At 32.1% G+C, this 23,149-nt stretch overlaps 1 protein-coding gene across 1 annotated transcript; it reads right to left on the reverse strand.

Annotated features, from left to right (window-relative positions):
* Positions 1 to 15,169: 15,169 nt before the first annotated feature.
* On the reverse strand, positions 15,170 to 18,244 carry LOC132740683 (uncharacterized). Its single transcript, XM_060728635.1, has 3 exons — positions 17,956 to 18,244; positions 16,279 to 16,419; positions 15,170 to 15,280 (listed from the first exon to the last, which is right to left on the reverse strand). The coding sequence occupies exons 1-3, from the start codon at positions 18,103 to 18,105 to the stop codon at positions 15,170 to 15,172; spliced, it is 402 nt and encodes a 133-aa protein (XP_060584618.1). The 5' UTR covers positions 18,106 to 18,244.
* Between the last annotated feature and the right edge of the window lie 4,905 nt (positions 18,245 to 23,149).

Consider the following 23,149-nt stretch of genomic DNA (forward strand, 5'->3'; position numbering starts at 1 on the left):
CTTTTTTACGCTTGGACATTATATTAATATTTCACTCGTCACGCCGCTTTATACTATGATAGATTCTCTATAAGAATACCAATAATTAATTATGTTCATGATTGGCCTTGCTATTTGGTTGAATACAGCTAGCCGTAATGGCCAGGGAATCTAGGCTTTTTCATATTTTATTGTCACATGATTGCTTTTGCTGTAATGAAAATCTTAATCTGTTACGATTTCAATGAAATTTAATCTGACATTTTTCGAAAAAAAAAAACAACACAAGACATACATTATACATGGGTAACGACGATATTGATTATATCTGTAACCACTTTTATGCTTGTAGTTTTTTTTGTCACGAGTTTGATTAGAACTTTTTGATTTCTTATCGTGTTCTAACGCGCATGTCGAGAACGTCATAGTAAAATTCAAATGACCATAAATACAAAACATAGGCACTATAGAGTATTTATGTTAAGAGAACTTTATTGTTCAAAATAAAATATGGAACAGATGCGTAAAGTAAACATTTTTATATTTATTAAAGAAACAATATGAATGAGCACTGCCTCTCTGGCGTTAAAATGGAAATAAAACACGCAAATATAATAAAAGCATATAAACTGTTTGTGCAAATAACATGTTTTATGCTTTCAAAACTGATTTTGTTTAACACATATCAGGTTGTCTCTTAGGATGCAGGGCTGCCGACTTCTAGGGCGTTAGGCAAACTCCTAAGGCCCATGTCGTCAGCAATTTAGGCTTCTCTTCCGGCTGCGAGACGATTTGCCTCCTCAGCCTACTAGGCCATCATTCTGCAAACTCAGACTGGCCGTTAGGCTGTCTCTTTTGCTAATTTTACAGACATGTTTGTACAAAACTATTTACATAACAATGTAAATTTTGCAGTTTCATACAAATGGTAGACAATTGTATAATTAATTTATCAATATGTACTTGTATAAGATCAGGTAAAAATCGAACGCGCAAAAAATATACATTTATTTATAATATGAGTATAATCGTTGTATTATTTGCAGCGCATTTCCATATATGATAAAATCACTCGTTTTCAAACAGACATAATTCGTCTTGAGTAGGCAGATTTAATTGATATAACATAATAGTTCAACGTCTTGCGACATTTAACGATAGTGTTGCGACATTTAACGGTAGGGGAAATCCGTGCGACATTTAACGCTAACATTGCGACATTTAACGGCACATGATTTTGCGACATTAAGCGGCGGTTGCGACATTTAGCGGCAATGGTGCGACATTTAGCGGCAAGTGCGACATGTAGCGGCGTTGCGACATATAACGGCGCCACACTCGTTATAGTATAAATATCACCGATGCATTATGTTTGCCTAAGAATATTGAAATTGAAACTGAAATGTCAATGAAAATAATTGTACATGTATATAATATCTTTCCGTTTTGTCTAGAAAATGTCCGCTTCGCTGGCGTTTGATTTTTCAAGACAACGAAATTGCTACCTTGATTATCTTTTTATACAGTTTTTCTTCGTTATACTCAAGTTATATAAACATGATAGGTTAAAGTGTTGAGAAAAAATCAATAGACCTTTTTACCCCCGTTTACTCTGTTGTTCCAAAAATGTCCGTTGCGTATTTTAGTTATACCCGATGAATTGTGAGTAACTTCTGTACATGTCTGGGAAAACCAACTTTCATTTTTGCACCAAAAGCTAATGTGAAAATGCATTTTCTGGCATAATTGTTGTTAGAGGGTTGGTTAAAGTGTAAGTTATTGTTATTTTAGTCATAATATTGTGATTTGTGAGGAAATTTGTTTACATTTTTTTGGACACCAAATTACCTGTCAGACCTCAGTGTAGCCCCTTTAAGTAATAGATATACCATTGCTGCGTTGACGATATCTGGGTTTGCCTAAATTATACCATAATCACGTGACCTTTCTTATGCCTTGACCTCACGAGACGAAGTCGAGTGAGGTTGCATAAGAAAGGTCACGTGATTATGGTATAATTTACGCAAGCCCAGCAATCGCCAACGCACCAATTGTGTATCTGTTTTAACCTATAGCTCCGCTCAGAAACACTTACTCCTTCGATCTTCAAATCTAAAAATTATACCATAGTCTGGGTATGGTATAATTTACGGTTATTGGAAATTATACTTGGAAGAATTTTACATAAGAAGCGCTGAAGAGCTATAGGTTAACTACTAATACATCATATATTTTCAGATACCTTCTATTGTCAATAATCAACTAATGACCTCTTTCACAATAATTAACTGGTGAGTGAATACAATGCGTTGGGAATGTAAATCTTTGTTATGATAGTAGCCAATCATAACCAACTGAATGTAGCTAGTGCATTGTCAACACAGTTGCGTCTCAATAAACGTCAACAGTGTTATTAAAACTTAAGATAGTCAGACTAACCGAACAATTTAAATGTATCTGATTATTTTCACAGAACTTCATTGTTTTCTAATTAATAGTATTGTCCAGGGTGATAAAGGTAAAAAAGAAAACAATAAGATCTGTACAATGATAGAATAGAGTACTAGTAACTTTATTTGCTTTCCTTTAGGTAACAATGTATGCATCCAATTACATACAAATAAGATAAGAAAAGAAACTTAATACTAAAACATGTTGAGTTTCAAAGCAATACATGAAATGTTTAGATGAAATGATATGATGAAACATTTTGAGGAACTAAACAGATGTGAAGCATGATTAAAATGTCAAAAATGGTAAAAAAAATTACCATGACGTTAGGAGGCTCAATTCAAATTAAAAATTATAATTAAAAAAAGTCATAATCATTGTTACTTTTACATCACGTTCTTTCCTTGAAGTTAATACAATCAACCTTACTTTGTTACAGTATAAAATAGGAAACATTTGCACCTTGAAATACTAATGTTTCAAGAAATGGTATTATTACCGTCACCTTGTATTTTCTTTTAAAAAATAGGACGCATGAAAAAAATTCAGTCATGATAACATGTTGTATAATAGTGAATAAAGGGAAATATTATAAAAACAATACTTACAATACAGTGCAATGTACTTAGTATAACTTGTCGTTTAAACATGTATAAGTTATAAATAAGGCAATCTTTTAATAATTCCGTGAATTTTTATTTATACTTCACTCTCAAATTGCTAATCTTTTATAGAGCACAGGTTTGTTTTGTTTTGTATCTGCGAAATCCAATCGCAATGTTAGATCATTTACGAAAACTTACCAGTCGATTGTATAGACTTTGATCAAACAAAATAAATGTCAGGGCTGGTCGGACAAAAAGAGAATATTTACGGCAACATAAAGTCAATTATTTTGTTAAAGTTTTTATGCTTGACTGTAAGTGTCCAATTATCATGCAGATAAGTGAAACCAAAAATGAAGTGACCCACAACATTTATATTACATTTAAATTCATGAAGACGATAATAGCGCCTGAGCATACTCCACGGACTTGTTCCGGCTAGCATGACTATATACTGATGGAAAAGGGAAATAATTTTCATCTGAAATAGTTTAAATGTTGAGAAGGATATGAAACGTCACAATCAAATCAAATTCTTGCCAATGTCAGACATCCATCACTGATTTCCATCAATTTGAATTTTATTGATATGCATCAAACCAACTTCTGTATAGAAATATAGCAGGTAAAATGTTTCAAAATCATCTCCAAAGTCTCGAAGATTGCGCCTACATTGCTCCACACCGTCAAACAGTATCTGAATCATGAGTAATAGTGACTATAACTTTCGCAGTCGCTTGGTCCGCTTAAGATATCAAAATGTATGAAAGGTATTGTTTCTACATTTATGCTGATCTAATCCATGTTTAGATGAAAACACTTAATAAGGTTTTACGGCAAATGTAGCATTGAAATGATATATCAATATTGCCGAGAATTAATTTATACAAGAGGTTGTTCAAGAAATTTAGATATTTTATACTTGATGACTTATCATTATTGTTAGAGACAGACTAAATATATTTGGACAATCTTGCTAAAATATTGATTATATTAAATGGATAAGAATGCAAAATACCGATAGTTTTGTTTAGATGTATTCATTGATGAATAGGTTTTTTTGTGGTTTTTTTTTCTTTTAAAGAAAAGACCTTTTCTTTACCAGTCTTATCAGTCAGCGTTATATGAACTCTTTAGAAAGAGAAACATATGCAAAACTGGAATTTATTATAGTGGCGAAAAATTATATAATCGAGAAAAATTAACTGACATTAAACACGAACTATAATCTTACCTTGACAAATGAATTCTGTAATGTGATAGACATCTTTGCATTTTGATTTGATTGGAGTTGGTGGACAGAAAATGTTGGATCCCCACCACTAATAAAGCACATCTGGATCCCAAACATATATCTAGAAAAATAAAAAAGTAATCATGTTGTTTAATTGCTTTAGAAGAGTAGCCAAAAAATGAATACAACGATTTTGTTCCAACATTTAAATATAACGAATAAAATGAACATTTTTTATTTTCTCTTAACACTCGCTATAACTATATATCATTAATCATGTGAAATAGCATTTTAAGGATAACTTGGGAAGAAACTTTTATTAAATTCGATTGACAGTTTTATTCTGTTCTCTTTTAAACCAATACGTTTGCATGTATGCAAAATATAATTAAACGTTGAACTAGAAAATAAAAAAAATACATTCAACTTCTGTGGCATTATACAGTTTTATTATGTTCTCTTTTAAACCAATACGTTTGCATGAATGCAAAATAGAATTAAACGTTGAACTAGAAAATAAAAAAAAATACATTCAACTTCTGTGGCATTATATGTTTGACCTTGAAAAAGACCAAATACATATTAAATGATGAATTACATATACATTATAATCATAGGCACACTATCTATCCCTCAGTAATGTTTCTTTTTCAGAATGGACAAACATGTGTTTAAAAAATAATTTTACTTGCCATATAATAATGTTAAAAAACATATTTGATGCTTATCACGATTCAGTGATGAATATATAACATTTGACACAAAAGCAGGCAAAAGTAAACAACGTAGTATTTGCCAACCATTCAAAATCGTTATGACTTTACTAATTATTGCCAAAAAAAAAGTTGTAAAAGTTGGCAATGTATATTGCCAATGAGAATTCCTTTCGGAAAGTTTGACGGGACACCAAAAACAATTGCATTTCTTTGGTTTTATGTGCCTTAAGCAGACATACTTTACACATTTATTTTCACTTACGACGATGTCAGGATCATCGTTTCATTTGGCGACAACCCTCCGCCATAGCATTCTGATATTTTCAACGGTTTTGGCGACAGGTGCACAAAAAAGCTATACCTGCAACCAATTAAATTTACAAAAATTAACAGAAAACAGGTAGAACTATTTCATAACACTTATGAATGAAAAGTCAGTCGCGTTGTAAGTTATGTTATGGCTCTAAATTATTCTTTTTAAATAATAAAACTTAAAATGAGTCGACCTTGATTTAATCTTAAGGCAGTATTTATTCGCAAAATAAACGTGTAAGATGACTAAAAAGTTGTCTAGTCGAAATAAATCTACATTTGTGACACAAATAAAATTCGGCAATATCAATAATTACTCGGCAAAGCAAAATGAAAATTACCCCTAGGATATACAACAAATTATAAAGATGCAAACCTTCCAATCAATTTCTTTTAGCTTCACGAAACCCTATAAATTTTATTAAATGCATGACGTAAAGTCTTAGTTACATATGCAATAGTAAAGCTTCAAGACAACATATACATTCCATTCAATGCATGACGTAATTAAGAAACAGCAAAAAAAACTCGATTTTTGAGAGATAATGTATAAAAGGTAGGTAAATTTGTTGCATGTTAGTTAATCAGCTATGGACTTGCATCCCATTTTGAATTTAGGATTGTATCTCAAAATAGTATCGTACTTGTCAAACATCGATGGTTTCAAAGAGAAAATTACATCTAGTTGAGATCCATTGCCCATTCCTCCCGGTATCATCCACTCAACATACGAATTGATTTCAAGAACATGCGAGAATATAAGAATGGATATCAAAAGAAATTCTAGTTTGTAATAACCTGGTAAAAGGCTGATGAGGCAAAACGATAAGTTTTCATTATACTTTGTGTAGGGCAAATATTATGCTATAAATTGCCCCAACACAAAAATAGCCTTCAAGATTGTTGTTGACTTTTTGCAATCCCAAGAGAATTTTTGCCCTAGTGCTATGATTTACTGGTACTCTATGCTCCGTCCTTTGTGCCCTTTTTGCCCGTTGCTCCGTTTCTTCGGTTGTCTTTGCGACTTCATTCTGTTATTTCTCCGCTAAGAAATTCTAAACACAGTCTCGATTTTGATGAGATTTATGGATCTCGGATTGATTTTGCATTTATCTCTTTTCAATAAGTAACAACAAATTATCATCATTACTGTTGTAAAACAAAATAAAATTGACAGGTTATGCCAATTACATGTATCAGTGTAAAAAAACAAAGAATATATCTTAAAAATATTATTAATAATATTTATTGGCAATGATATAATAGAAGCATTCCATGCTTTACCTTTTGCCGCGATATCCTTTTAAAATATTGATTTCGACTTTCAAAATGTGTAACATAAGCAATATCATTTGATAAGACACTGAAATTAATTTCAATAGAAATAACAAATAAAGGATTTTCAAAATAAAACTTGTTTAGCAATAAATCTGTTTACCGCTGGCTGAAAAATTGAGACTGTATGTACTTTTTCAGCATATCCGTCATCTGGGGAATGAGCTTCGGCAGAAAGTCGAGAAAGTCCGACACATTTTCCCGTGTCCTTAGAAACACTCAGTCCGAAAACACTACTCTGAAATTTATCAATATAAATTCATTTAAGTTAGATCTTGTCATGCTGATAAAGAAAAATAAAGACGTTAATTAGAAAAGTTTTAAACATTATCATAAGGTCGTAGCTTAATTTCAATCTTAATTTTTTCGATCTTAATTTTATTGTACATAAAGTGAAAGAAGAGAACACTTCGACTTCCTGAAAAATATACAGGGAAGAATTGAATATGGGTAGGTTTAGCATTGGTCATTAAATATTGCAAACAGATATCAGGGAATCTCAAAGGCTAATCTAAAATAGTAAAATAATATAAAAGACCTTTTTAAATTGTGCACAGGTAATCTAAAGGAGTTTCGGAAACAAAGTTTCTAATAAAAAAACGAATGATTGAGACCTGCGACCGTGTTTCATCCTATTCAACAGTTTATAACAGATTACAATTTCATTAATTATTTAACGGAAAACTTTTTAAACATAATTTGTTTTAAATATACTCATTCGCACATTCAAACATTTGTTATAAAACTTGTAGCAATCAAACCTAACTATGTTAGGGTTTTTTTCACTCAATAATTGAGGTGCTTTTTGTATGAAATGTATAACATATAAAAAAACATTGCTTATATTTGTATATAAAATGATATCTTTGTCACAATATTTTCAAATTTTAAATATTATAGATATTATAAATACTTCCCACTGTGAATAACCGCACAAGCTTTTATCCCTGGATTTGGTCGCACAATTTTGTACCGATCAATTTTAATTTTGAAACAAATTACCAAAGACAAACATAATGATATCAAAAGTAAAGTTTGTGTCCCGTTCAGTTTAAGCTCCATTGTTTTTCACAATTTTCTAGACAAGAATGCGAAATGTTTTGTTCTCCGTTCTCCGGATTGACATAGATGAAAATTATTTTGAATAACTCTTGTCCGTTTATTAAACCTTCTGAAGACTTATTTGTTTAATTCTGTTTTTCGTATAGATTATGTGTCAAACTTTTCTTCTACGCACTACTTAAGAACCGAATTATTTAGAAGTATTATACATGCATATGTACATACGTACATGCACTAAGTATAATGAGTTGTTCCATAATTTCAAGGTAGATTTTTAAAGGCATAATGAAGCCAAGAAATGCTTTTAAGAAAAAAATAAGATAAATTTTATTATGATGCCCTATTACAGTTTGTAAAAATGACACAAATGAGCTTTTACATAGACCAACTTTTGTTATCGTTATTCTTTTTATTTATTGTGCTTTTTTATGGGGAGGGAATCTTTTAGTAATTTTAACTTCCATTTAAAAAAGGAGTGTTCATATATGAATGCAACTGGGTCAATTTTCAGAAGTTCGTGCAAAACGTGGTTAAAAGTGTGATATTGGCCCAGTTGCATTCATATTTGAACACCCCTCGTATTTTTACTAATTGCCAAATGCAACCGAAGCAAATGTTTATTCCGGTAAATAGGTTATTGGCCTATGAGTAACGTTTTTAAAAATTACGCTCAATATGACCTTCACATTTCTAATGTGACATAAAAGCCGCAACAGGTACCTGGTCGTTAAAATAATATTGATTATTTTTCATTGCTTTCGTAGTGAGTTATATACGGGTTAAAAAACGAATAAATTTTCTTTTTCAAAAACAGTTTTTTCAACCTTCTACAAATCCAAAATCAACATATATAATCCGAGTTATATATTTCCCACTAAAAACTTTCATTACAATTTATGCTGTTCCTAAACATGTTTGTAAAATCCGTTTATCCTAGAAATGAAAGCAATGATTCATGCAACCGCTGTTTGGTTTTCTAAATATGTCCATCAGAGATATAGAACAACAACAAAATATCATTAAAGGACTCAAACTACTCAAAGCAAGCAAAGATTGTTGAACTTTTTGCCAGTTAAAATGCCAGACGTTTGAGAGGCCCATGTGTTATTATGGCAATCATATGAAACAAGTCTTAATTTTCAAATTTATTTGCTCATAAATTGATTTACCAGAAATCTTTTTTGCCTGATGTTAGAATTCTATATTGAGTTCATATGCCAGAAATTTGTGATCAGAGTGCAGTATTTAAAAACATGCTTGGCAAAATGTAACGTATTTTATATCACCTGTGCACTCACTTTTACATAATGGACATAATGTCACTTTAAGATAAAAATGTTCTGTTGTCAATAATTTTATTTAAACATTTTTGTATAACAAATGATACCATTTGATAGAAATATCGGATATCCTCACATTAATGCTGTAATTGGTTTTGAAAGCTTGAAAGCCAGCTAAGGAGTTGGCCTCTCAAAACAATAAATATTGAACATCTTATTATATATTTGATATGATATGTGTTATATTTTCACAATTTAGTTTTTGTTTTTTAGAAAAGATATCTTAATATACAGCAAAGCTTTGTTTATTTCTTTAGCGAATTCAGTTCACACTATTGAGACGCTTTTACTACTTTTTGTATAAATATGTGACCTATAATGCTTCTTCTTAGTGAACAATCAATACGGCAAGGTCATGACATTAAACGTTTTATCACTACAAGTATACGTGTTGTTTTCTGTTAATAAGAACATGTCATTCCTCAAATATCAATACTTAAGGTTGTATTCATTCAGTGTATATGATTGTTAAAGAATTTTTATAAGCCCATTTCAGTTGTACTATATATCAAATTATAGTTTCCTAGTTTCATAATAGATTAATATTTAGAAATAAATGATGCAAGTGGACACCTGACTAATGTACATAGCACCAACACTAAAAATACCGACGATACGGCAAGATTGAGCTGAAATATGCAAACAAGGAGGACACGTTCTGTTAATAAATGTCTAAGATGGTGATGTTCCATGCAAAGGTACCGCCTCCGTGGTCGAGGGGTTAGAGTTGATGACTTCTAATCCAGTTACCTCTCTTGCGTGGATTCGATCCCTGGGAGATGCTTTAGTAGTTAAGCGCGAAGAAAGGTAGTCTAGTACTGGTGTAACTCTCCAGGAACGATGGTTAGGAAACTACCCGCCTATATGACTGAAATACTGTTGGAAAAAGGCGTAAAATGAAACAAACAAACAAACAAAACAAAAACCATGCAAAGGTGTTTAGACTAGAACAATGTTTCTGAAAATAAAAGTCCGATTATAGATGAAAGTAAGTTGGTACATGATGAATATGTCACATTGTTTTTTAATACGCAATTACATGCTTTTTACGTATCAAATTGTTTCCTGTATATACATATATAATAAAATAATTTGTGTTAAACTGTGCGTAAAGACTTTTATTTATATTCACTGATATGAGCTAATACAAATCTTTCATAGAATAGAAGAAAATCATATACTTACTTGTCCGGAATACCAGTAATATAGCCAACCATCAAGGTTACCGGAATACTAGGGATCTAGCCAACACCCTAGTTCACAAGAAAAACTGTGATAAAGCAAACCAATTAGCTAACTAGAATAACTAGAATACAAGTGATCACTGACGGATATACCAGAGATCTAGCAATATATCTAGTTGACCGGAATTGAAGTGATCTATTAAACCAATTAGCTGATCAGAATTCTAGTGAGCCCATCAATCACATACTTCCATTTAGTTGACCAGTATGCTAGAGATCTAGCAAACCGTCTAATTGACCTGAATACCAGTGATCTAGGAAACCGTCTTGTTGACCTGAATACCAGTGATCTAGGAAACCGTCTTGTTGACCGGAATACCAGTGATCTAGCCAACCATACACTTGACTGGTATACCAGCGTTAACAATATCAGAAACGTGAATTTACGTTGTCTCATAATACGTTTGCAAATCGCTGAATCCTAGAAATAATAGCCAATGTTTTTGAATAATTCATGATTTGTGTTTTGAGATCTTACATCAAAGGAATTTTACACAAAGGAGAAAGACGTCAAAACACTTTCAGAACTGGAAAGAAGCCAGACATTTGAAACTAAATGCGTCTAGGCATTTGACAGTACAGAAACGGTGAAATTCAAGCTTTTGAGCACGAATGATTTATATGAAAATAACAAAATCACGTCAGCATCCTTAAATATATTGACAAAGATGGCCATCAGTTGTGACCCTGCCTAAATAGAACTTTGTTAAAAAAAATACTCCTTTTTGCACATATGACGTGAATATCCTCTGTCGAGAATTTTTGCAAAAGTTTTGTATGTTATTATAGTGCTAAGGTTTTTTCACAGGATAATTATTAAAATCCGATTTAAGGGTGATTGCTATGTGAATAGATTTATGAGAAAAATAATAATTGCATTGCTTCAATAAAATGAAATAAGCCAACCATAACTAACTGTATGTAACTAGGGCATTGTCAACACAGTTGTGTCTCAATAAAATGTAAACAGTGTTATTAAAACTAAAATAGTCAGACTAACAGAACAATATAAACGTAGCTGAATTTTTTTATAGTCAACAGACTTCTTATCAATATTATTATGGGTATTAAATGTCAAAAGATAACAATAGCATGTGTACAATGATAGAAAAAAGTAACTTTATTTCCTTTTTATTTCCTTTTCATACAAATACATACAAACCATTATAAGAATAGAAATCAGTAAATTTACTTAATACTAAAAATAGTTGTGTTTCAAAGTATGTTACAACTGCAATACAAGAACAATTTGTATGATACGATGATAAATATATAAGGAAATAACAAGATGTGAATCATGATTAAAATGTTAAAAAGGTACAAAAAGAATATGACCTCGGCGTGAGGAGTCTAAAGTCAATTAAAAAAAACAACAACAATAAAACAGAACAAAAACTAAAAATGTGTCCATAGGACAAGATGCCCCCACACGCCACTGTTCTGTCAATCTTTTGACTCTAGGTCAAATATTTTTGGACCACAAGTTGAAAACTAAAAATCAACAAAGGGCCATAATTCTGTTAAATTTGGTCGCAGCAAAAATTCCTTCCTTTACTACCATCTACACATTAAGGTTGTTCATCCCTGGAAGTTTAAGCAAAATCTGCCATCTGGTTTAAGAGGAGTTGCGTTTACAAAATTTCTTCATAGTATATAGTGAAAAAATAAAGAAAGGGCCATAATTCTGTTAAATTTGGTCGCAGCAAAAATTCCTTACTTTACTACCATCTACACATTAAAGTTGTTCATCCCTGGAAGTTTAAGCAAAATCTGCCATCCGGTTTAAGAGGAGTTGCGTTCACAAGATTTCGGGACGTACGGACAGACGGAAGTTCTCACAGGACAGTAATTATGTGGCTACTCTATTGTTCTCTCTATTGTTCTTTTTAGCCACACAAAAGAAAATAGCCACACATAAAAGCATTACGGAATGAATGACATCAAAGAGAAAGAACAGTTACCTATTGTCCCTCTAGCCACATAATTACTGTCCTGTGAGTGCGGAAGGACGGACACTCGGAAAGACAAGTGCAACGCTATATGCTCCCACTCTGTGGGGGCATAATAACACATATTATCATTGCCACTTTCACATCACACACTAATTCATTTACAGTATGACATAAGAAACATTCGTATCCTGAAATACTGATATGTGAAAAAACGGTATTATTTCAGTCATATTGTATCAAAACAAAATTAGGACGCATGAAAAGAGTTAAATTATGATACCATGTTGCATAATAGTGAATAAAAGAAATATTATAAAACTAATACTTATCAATAACAGTGCAATGTATTAAGAATAACTTATCGTTTTAACGTGTTAAACTTTGTAATATTAAAGCGATAATTGAATAGTTCAATGTCTTTTATCTGTATATTTCATTCTTAAATTGCTAAACCTGTATAGAGAATCTGCGACATTTAACTACAATACAATTTACCAGTCAGCTCGATAGACTTTGATCAAATGCTATGAAAGTGAAGGTTGATCGGACAGAAATAAAAGAATATTTACAGCAACTTAAAGTGAAATATTTTGTTTAAGTTTTGATTCTTAACAGTAAGTGTCCAATGATCAGTCAGAAAGTTAAACAAAAACTGTAATGACGTACAACTTTAATATGACACCTAGCATATGATGAAAACAGTATAGTACCTGGGCAGACTCCACGGACCTATGCAGGCTGACATGACTTATACTGGTTGCAAAAGGCTAATAATTTTCTGTTCAAACAGTTTATATGTAAAGAAGGATATGTAACTTTACAAACAAATCAAGTTCTTGCTAATGTCAGACATCCATTACTGATTTCCATCAAACTGAATGCGATGTATCCAACCATACTCCATGTAGAAATATAGCAGGTTAAATGTTTCAAAATGATCTCCAAAGACTTGAAGGCTGCGTTTACATTGCTCCGTGTCGTCAACCAGGATCTGAATCATGATCAATAGTTACGTGAATTTTTTGCAATATTTTCTATGGCTTGGTCCGCTTAAGTCAAATACCGTGTATATGTAAATATATGAAAGATACTTTTTCTACATTTATCCTTATTTGATACTAATCTTACTAATTTTTAGATGAAATCTTATGGCAAAAGTAGCATTGAAATGATATATCAAGATTGCCGAGAATAAATTTATAGGTTCAAGCAGCAACAGGTTTTCAAGATATTTAGATATTATATATTTGATGACTGAGCACTACTTTTCAAGTAATTATATTTGGACAATTTTGCTAAAAAGCTGATTATTATTAAAGGTATAAGAATGCAAAACAGGTAGTTCTGTTTAGATGTATTTATTGATTTACAGGTTGTTTTTTAAGTGGTACTCAACTTGTCCCTAAATCAGTAAGAGTAATTTAAAAATTCTAGAAAGAGAAACACTTTGCAAAAGTGGAACCTATTATAGTGGCAAATATATGTGTATATAATCGAGATAATTAAGCTGAGGAAAAAACACATTTAGAAACATGAAATATGATTTTACCTTGACAAATGCATTCTGTAAAGTGAAAGATATCTTTGCAAAGTGATTTGGATTTGACTTGACTTTATAATCATGATGTAATGGTTTGCCGCCGCTGATATAACACATAAGCCCGTAAGAAGGTCTAGAAAAATAATATGCAATCATAAGCTTTTTAACCAACATTTTAATATAAAGCATAAACATATATCTTTCTGTCTAATTCTCTCTTTACACTCGCTAAGACTATGTTATCAAATATTTGAAATACCATTTTAACGATAATTTGAGAAGATTCTTTTATTTAATTGATTTTATTTTGTTCTCTATTATACCATTTTGTATGCCTGACTAACAAATAAAATTGGACGTTTAAATAGAAAATAAAAAAAAACATTTGAATTCAGTGACATTATATGTTTAACCTTGAAAAAGACAAAATGCATATAAAATGATGAATAGCATATACATACATTATAGTAATATGCACATTATCCTTGCGAAATGAATTACATTTTAATGTTTCTTCTACCGAACGGACAAACATGTGTTTAATAATGAATTTATAATGGAATAAAGCATGCATAAAGATTCTGCGATGAATGTTACATAATAAGACATAAAAGCAGCCAAACGTAAACAACGAAGTATTTTGTCTTCCATACAAAGTACACAATCGTAAATTCATAGTTATTTTTACTTACGATGAATGCACGACCATCGTTTTATTTGGCACAATTCCGCCAAAGCCTTCTGATAACTTCAACGATTTTGGCGACAGCCGCACATCAAAATTTGGCCTGTTGCCATATCTATCACTGAATCAAAAAGAACAAAATTATATGCAGAATATTTATGAATGAGATATGGAGTAAGTGAAAAAGTTAAGCACTATTTCATGATACTTATGAATCAAAAAAGCTCGATCGATTCCAATGACTTGTTACGCTATGATATGGTACTAAATTATTCTTTTCAAATAATAAAACTAATAGTGAGTCGACCTTTATTTAATTCAAAAATGCAATATTTATTCCCACAATAATCGTGTTACAAGGCTAAATTAATTCTATACTTCGAAATAAATCTACATCCGTCACACACATGATGTATAAAGTTCGCCCATATCAAACAGTACTTGCAAAATAGAAGGCAAAGCGGGATATACAACAAATTATACAGATGTAAGCCTTTAATTTCTTTTAGTTATTCAAAAACCTATACATTGTATTAAATGCATAACGTATTGCCTTATGTACTAGATCACCTGTAAACCTTCAAGACCACCTATACATTCTATTGAAGATAATATAGTAAAGGGTAAGTGGGTAAGTAAATTTGTTCCATTAATGTAAACCGGTTACTGACTTGCATCCAAACTTTAACTTGGATTTTATCTCAACACAATAGTTTACTTTTCATATATCGATGGTCTCAACGAGAAAATGACATCAAGTTGGGATCTATTTCCAAGAAATCCCGGTACCACCCATTCCACATACGATTCGTCTGGAATAACATACTAAAACATAAAAATGGATATATACATAAAATTTCTAATTTGTTATAACCTGACAGAAGGCTGTTGAGACTAAACGATATTTTTTATCATTCTATTTGTAAGGTTAAAATTATATTATAAATTGCATACACACAAAATTACCCTAGTGCTATCATTTACTGGTACAATGTACTCTATGCTCCGCCCTATGTGCCCTATTTTGTTCATTGCTCTAATTAATACATTTACTTCGGTTGTCTTTGCGACTTCACCCAATGAACTTCGCTATGTTTCTGCATTGTTGATTTTTTACTAAAATGTCTTACACATTTGCACAAATTTCACCACTAAAAGATTTAGAAATAGCCCCGATTATATACTTAAGATCCTGAATAGATTTTGCATTCATCCCTTTACTTTATTACTTTAAACAAGAACAAATTACCATCACTGTTGTTGAAACAAAATCATATTTTGAGAGGTTATGCCGGTTATCAGTGTAAAAAAAAGGAGTATTTAAAAAAAATCTTTTTAAAAAAAATATATTTATTAGTAATGATATAATAGTAACATCCCACATTTTACCTTTTTGCAGCAACTCTTTTGATTATTGTTTGTTTTTGAATTTCAAAATGTGTAAGAAAAACAATTTCATTTGACAAGACACTGAAAATGCCAAAAACTCTTGAGATGATGTGGTCACTACTGCTGTATTTCAAAACTAAGAGAGTTGTACATATTCGTTAAAAAAAGAAAGTTAAATTAAACATGAATTAAATCCAAAACTACATAATGCTATATATCATCTTTGAATAGGAGTATCTAAGTGAGCCATTTATACCATTTATATCATCTTATAGAGCTTAAGTAAATAAATATATAAATTGTAAATTCAAGTAAACAAGCAGTATGAATATTACTAAACTGTGAATAAGAATCAATATATTAATTGCAGTTCAATAGAAATAACGAATAAAGGGTTTTTAAAACAAAACATGTAAAACGATAAAGCTGCTTACCGCTGGCTTAAAGATTGACTCAATATGTACTTTTTCAGCATATCCGTCATCTATGGATGGGGAATGAGGTTCGGCAGAAAGCCGAGATATTCCGACACATTTTCCCGTGTCCTTAGAAACACTCAGTCCAATAACATCACTCTGAAAGTTATCAATATAAATTCATTTATGTCTCCCCCACCTCGGGGGGAGACATATTGTTTTTGCCCTGTCCGTCCGTCAGTCCGTCCGTCCGTCAGTCCGTCCGTCCGTCCATTCTTCGTTTCCGGACGATAACTAGAGTTCCTTTTGACCTACAGCTCTCAAACTTCATAGGATGAATGGTCTTATTGAGCAGATGATCCCTATTGTTTTTGGGGTCAGTAGTTCAAAGGTCAAGGTCACAGTGACCGTTGGTCAATTTCTCATTTCCGGATGATAACTAGAGTTCTTTTGACCTACAGCCTCAAACTTCATAGGATGATTGGTCTTATAGAGCTGATGATCCCTATTGTTTTTGGGGTCAGTAGGTCAAAGGTCAAAGGTCACACTGACCGTTGGTCAATTTCTCGTTTCCGGATGATAACTAGAGTTTCCTTTAGACCTACAGACCTCAAACTTCATAGGATGATTGGTCTTATTGAGCAGATGATCCCTATTGTTTTTGGGGTCAGTAGTTCAAAGGTCAAGGTCACAGTGACCGTTGGTCAATTTCTCGTTTCCGGATGATAACTAGAGTTCCTTTTGACCTACAGCCCTCAAACTTCATAGGATGATTGGTCTTATAGAGAGCAGATGATCCCTATTGTTTTTGGGTCAGTAGGTCAAAGGTCAGGTCACAGTGACCGTTGGTCAATTTTCTCATTTCCGGATGATAACTAGAGTTCCTTTTGACCGACAACCCTCAAACTTCATAGGATGATTGGTCTTATTAATCAAATGATCCCTATTGTTTTAATGGTCAGTAGTCAAAGGTCAAGGTCACAGCGACCGTTGGTTAATTTCTCCTTTCCGGATGATAACTAGAGTTCCTTTAGACTACAACCCTCAAACTTCATAGGATGATTGGTCTTATTGAGCAGATGATCCCTCTTGTTTATGGGGTCAGTAGGTCAAAGGTTAAGGTCACAGTGACCATTGGTCATTTTCTCATTTCCGGATGATAACTAGAGTTCTTATCAGTGAGGACATTTAACTATTATTGATATATCAGTGATATATCAGTTGTCTGGTTTTATATACTCCGTTCTTTTTTTATCTTTCCACCCTTATGCGGTCATTTTCTTCCCAGCATTTATTCTCAGCAGTGGGGGAGACATGCGCTTTTTTACAAAAGCATCCTCTAGTTTAAGTTAGATCTTGTCATGCTGATAAAAAATAGTAAAGAAATAAATTAGAATAGGTTTTAAACATGAACATAAGTTCATAGCTTAATTTACATTTTATTTTTTATTGTAAATAAAGTTAGAGAAAATGCGTTTTCATGCATTTTTGGTCGATTTTCTAATACAGGCATTCGAACAGTCAAACATAGTTTTAAAAAACTTGTGGCAACCATATAAACCAAACTATGCTAGTTTTTGTCACTTAATGAATAACTGAAGTGAATGTCATATGATATACACTACGTATATATCTATACAATTTTGTTACAATATTTTTAAATTTTGAATATTATGAATATTATTAATGTTTTACCTTCCCACTGTGAATAACCGCACAGGCTTTTATCCCTGGATTTGGTCGCTCAATTTTGTACCGATCGATTTTAATTTTGAAACAAATTACCAAAGACAAACTCACTGAAATCAAAAGTAAAATCTGTGTTCCGTCCAATTTAAGCTCCATTTTCTACAACTTTAATATATACGATAAACCGATGCTAAAATGATTTATTCGCCGTTCTCAGGTTTGACATAGATGAAAAATAAGTGTCGGTCTCTTGTTCATTTATAAGCTCTTCTGAAATCTTATTTGTTAATCTGTTTGATTCTACCTTTCGTGTGAGATTATACTTCAGCCTTTTCTTCTTGTCTTTGAAGGGTTGAAATGCGTTAGAACTGAATTATTTAGAAGTATTATACATGTGCATGCGCACATGCCATTTGTGCGTGGCCCAAAGGTAACATGTGTGTGTTTTTATTCATCTCGTGGCCACGAAATACTATGTCGTGGCCACGACTTAGTAACTCGTGGCCACGAGATAGCTTAATCGTGGCCACGAGATACTATGTCGTCGCCACGAGTTACTAAGTCGTGACCACGAGATTTTGGATTTGTAGAAGGTTAAGTATATGAAATAATAATGTCCTAGTTCTGTAACGAATTAATATTCAGAAAAAGAAAACAAAACTACTGCAAGTGGAAACCTGACGAATGTATATAGCACCAACACTCAAAGACCGACAATACGACAAGATTGAGCTAATTTATGGTTTTATGAAAGGCGATAGTTGTGTTGAACGTATGTTACAAGTCACGCCCCTAGCACTGATGCGTTGGTGAGAGATTACTAAAACTAAACTTTACAAATAAATCACTCAACAAAAAAGTAATACAGTTCATATTGAAACGAAGACTTTGGAGGTTAGAGCAAGTTTAGGTTTCTTAAGCAGATTGGTATGCTATACGTATCAAGACGGTCAGAAAAAAAGTACATTCTTATGATAAATTACTTGTTTTCCTTTATTCTTCGAGCAAATAATATACTATATAGATACAATGTATATAGGATTCTTTTTCAGATACAAATGATCCTGTCGTCACATTCATTCGACTTGTCTGGAAAATTTATTTTGGTAACAAGATGCCACCGAAGTTTCAGCTAAACTAAGCATACAAGCTTAAGGTAATCTAGTGTGGTCGCTCTGCGTTTGTCGTCCGTCAGTCGCTGTTTATCGCCCGCAATGGAACAAAATCTTTTACTTGACTTCTTAGCTATTATTCCTGAAAACAATAAGAAAATGATTTGATGCTAGCGCGAAATTAAAACGTTTATCCGTTCGAAGATAAATACATTTTATACATGTATATGTAGAGTAACAATGAAGACTCAATATTAAAATAGATGCTTTTATTTAAGCAAATTCAAACCATTTCTTCGGATGAAAAAATAGGACAACACCTAGATTTTGATTTAATAACTCACCAAGAAGTTATCAATTTATTTAGAGGCCTTTTGCAAGACCTACTAAAGGAAAGATAACCTTCTAGTTTACCACTTCTTTATTTCTCACCGACAATTGTTTAGAACTGCATGTAAGTTCATTGAAAGAATTTATACCCTTGTTTGGTTTCCCTCAGCAGCATCCCAAGCTCTACTTTTCTTGTGAATGAGATCAATTATTGACACTCTTTTTAGACACGAAAGAGTATCCAACGCCCTCTATATTATTCTACTTCTCACTTTACAACACAGAGTGGTTTCACTTTGGTAATTTTCAGTCCGAGGGGCATATCTATGTAAAAATGTGCTCGATCATACCCAAAACATACCTTGACCTAGATATTCCTATGATCAATCTGTATACAAAATTTCATTTCAGTATGTGCAACATCAGCGAAGAAAATGAACGACAACTGTTGGTGGATTGACCGACTGACCACAGCTAGTAAAGTAAAATACAATCGAATGGGGCAAAATAAACGTTTGCATTAAAAAATACATTGCTTTGTTTTACATTTTAATAAACAAAGGCAAAATAATTTGTTTATTCTCTATAAAATAAATCAAAATGATAAATCACCTCTCGATTTTAGCAGTGGATTAAAGTGAATCTTTGTCCAAATTCTTTGCTTGTGTTCATTTTGTCTTCCACAAATAGCAGAATGATGAACCCAGACATTAAGAACTAATTAAAAATACACACTGCGCAGTGTTTTCATCAAGAATGAAACCTACTTTTCTGTTGTCTGGATTTTCCCGTTCATCTTTGAGGTTGCTTTTTCCATTTAGAAATACATGTCAGCATTGTACACAAAACGACAACAGAAGAATATGGCATCATTTGTTAACATTTATTTACAAAATAGATAAGATTGATAAACAGTATATTAAGGCAATATGCCACGACGACTCAAGACTTTTTTTTCTGAGGGTTGGTGCATTTAAATTGCATAAATTAAATAAAGGACATTTACAGGTTATATTTGTTTAATGCTTGTATTGTCGTTTTGACATAAGTACGAAGGAAAAATTATTTAATAGCTCAAACTAAGTAATTTGTCTATTTTTGAATGTCGAGCTGGGATGTGAAGCTGGCTAGAAATAGACAAAATTCGAATGTCTAGCTGAATGTTGTGCTGAATGTCTAGCCAGCTTCTTATTCCAGCACAACATTTAAAAATTGACAAATAACGAATGTCGAGCTGAATGTTGTGCTGAATGTCTAGCCAGCTTCACATCCCTGCTCGACATTCAAAAATTGAGAAAAAACGAATGTCGTGCTGAATGTTGTGCTGAATGTGTAGCTAGCTTCACATCCCAGCTCAACATTAATAAATCGAATGTCGAATGAATGTTCTGCTAAATGTCTTGCCAGCTTCCCATACCAGTTCAACACTGATAAGTCTAATGCCGAGCTGAATGTTTAATGTCGATCTCTTTGCCAACTTCATGGACTTGTTAACCAAATGCCTATGTACAGGAAAATGAAATCGATTTCCTTTTGTGCACATTCCTTCCGACAGACTGAAATATTTAAATGTCTCCCGTTCTGTAACACTGACTTCAAATGGATCACGTTTCAACATTGTTAAGCACCATGCAATTTCAGCATAAATTGTCTTTACACTAAAAGGAACATACCGCTTTAGAAATAAATATGATTTTTGTCTCTTAAAACAGGCAAACTTGGCTTTTTATGATATTTTGATTTTTTTCTTCTAAAACAGGCAAACATTTATAATAGTCAAATAATGGATTAAGATAAAGTACGGTTCACCACCTGATGAAAACATCATTGAATATGGAATAATTGTCATACAAGAAGACAAGAGTAATCAAAGTGATACTTTGTAATTCATAAAAACAGAATTCACAATGACTTTATTAATTGCTAGCATTGCTAACTGGAAATGATCGGTCAGCTTTATGACCAATGAATAATGTTTCAGAAACAAAACACCAAATTTAAAAGGTATGAATAAAATACAAAAAGGACACGTTATAACATTTTCTGTATAGAATGGGCCTTTAAGAACATTTCAAATTGAATTATTAAGGAGTCTTATACATTTTTTTCAGTCTGGAACGCATTGTTAGACAGTTTGCAGCTATTGGTTTTATGTCTCAAAACTTTTAAATCAAATCATTATGAAGGTTAGGTACATCACGTTATTTTGTATGCTTGGGTGTCCTTTACGCCGGTTGTTCAGATTTAACTGAATTGCCATAGATTTGTGTAGTGGTGTTTATACACGTACCATAGGCGCCCCATAGCACCGCCTTTAGCGGAATTCAAAGATTTAGAAAAAGATGTCATAACAAAAATATATCAAATAAGCAGACCACGTTTATGTGTAGGTTATACACACAAATCTCAATGTATTAATTCATTTTTCGTATCGCCCACAACATGACACAAAATTAATATGAAAGTTTGATTTCCATGCAGGTCTACGGCCATATGCAACAATCAGCCGAATCATGTTCGAAGTTAGGCCAGAATTATAAGGACACGTGACCAACACTTGCTTGCAATAAGGAGTAGTAAAATAATAAGATAATAATATAACAAATATTTCACAGTAGATGATAATAATTTCAACAAAGTTATTTCCTTAAAAGCTTTAAAAATCAGTAATCATCTTTTCCAAATCAATGTGATTCTTTTAACTCAGTATTTTTTATTGATGAACATTAACTTAGCTAAGAAGTTGTTGTTTTTTTCCTGCATTTATGTCTCCAGTTGCATATATATGTCGATGATGTGTTATTGATTTATTTCCAGGTAAAACTTGTGGAATTCTTCAACTATATGTTCACGACAGTCAGGCATTCTTGAATAGTACAGAACGCAGGTGTATTGGTATTGATACGAGCAAGTCATGCATAATTTAGTGAAGAAACTTTGCTTTTTAAAGTTACAAAGAACTTTGACGTTCCTTTCTACTTTATTGAATTATTTCATACATTTAACGTTGCTGTTCATTGTTGTCGTTGTTGTTGTTGTTGTTGTTGTTGCAGCAGCGATTAAGATTGGAATCAACAAATATACGTATAAAAAAAGAACAACATGTATGGTGAAATTCAAGTAAACTATTGGATTTCAGTATATTATGACGTAGTTTCAATTTTCTGAAGACAAGTACTTTAAATCATTTTGATTTTAAAATTTTACTATTTTTCTTGATGAAGTCACTTGATAGCGTGACACGTGTCAATTTGACACCGAACAATGTAACGAAAAATTTGAACTGATTGTTGATGGGCCACGCCCATTTTTTCTCCATATGACCATAGTGCCTGTTTTGTCCCTATGAAGCTGCTTGAATAACTTCAAAGCTTCAATTACAGTCTTTGAATAAAATATTCACTTAAGTAATCCAAACTAACATTGTAGCCTTGTACAATATATTTAAAGGTGTTTAAATAAAAACCATTACGTATGATACTTTGCAATACAGCAAACGTTGTTTGATTGTTTTATACTAAAAGTGTAAAAAGTTATATATCTGCTTCAAAAAATATTGTTTGAATTTTTTTAAAAAAATAATAATAATTCCAAAATGCTTGAATAAAAGCATTGCAATAATCCTTTTCATTTATAATAGATCACTTTAAATATTGTATTGTTTAAGTGTCAATTTAAGTTTAACTTAGTAACTATTATAACATTGTTTTTACTGACCACTATTTGCTTTGTCCGATGTTTTCGTGGGTTTTTTAGGG

Source organism: Ruditapes philippinarum, unplaced genomic scaffold (genome assembly GCF_026571515.1).
Source record: "Ruditapes philippinarum isolate M1 unplaced genomic scaffold, ASM2657151v2 ctg861_1_1_1_1, whole genome shotgun sequence".
Taxonomy (NCBI): domain Eukaryota; kingdom Metazoa; phylum Mollusca; class Bivalvia; order Venerida; family Veneridae; genus Ruditapes; species Ruditapes philippinarum.

Coding starts and splice junctions, on each gene's coding strand:
- LOC132740683 (XM_060728635.1), bottom strand. CDS start 18,105: ATGGAGCTTAAATTGGACGGAACACAGATTTTACTTTTGATTTCAGTG. Junction 16,420..17,955: donor CGGTTATTCACAGTGGGAAG/GTAAAACATTAA, acceptor GATAACTTTCAG/AGTGATGTTATTGGACTGAG. Junction 15,281..16,278: donor AGTCAATCTTTAAGCCAGCG/GTAAGCAGCTTT, acceptor TTTATGTTTTAG/TATGTTATTCCAGACGAATC.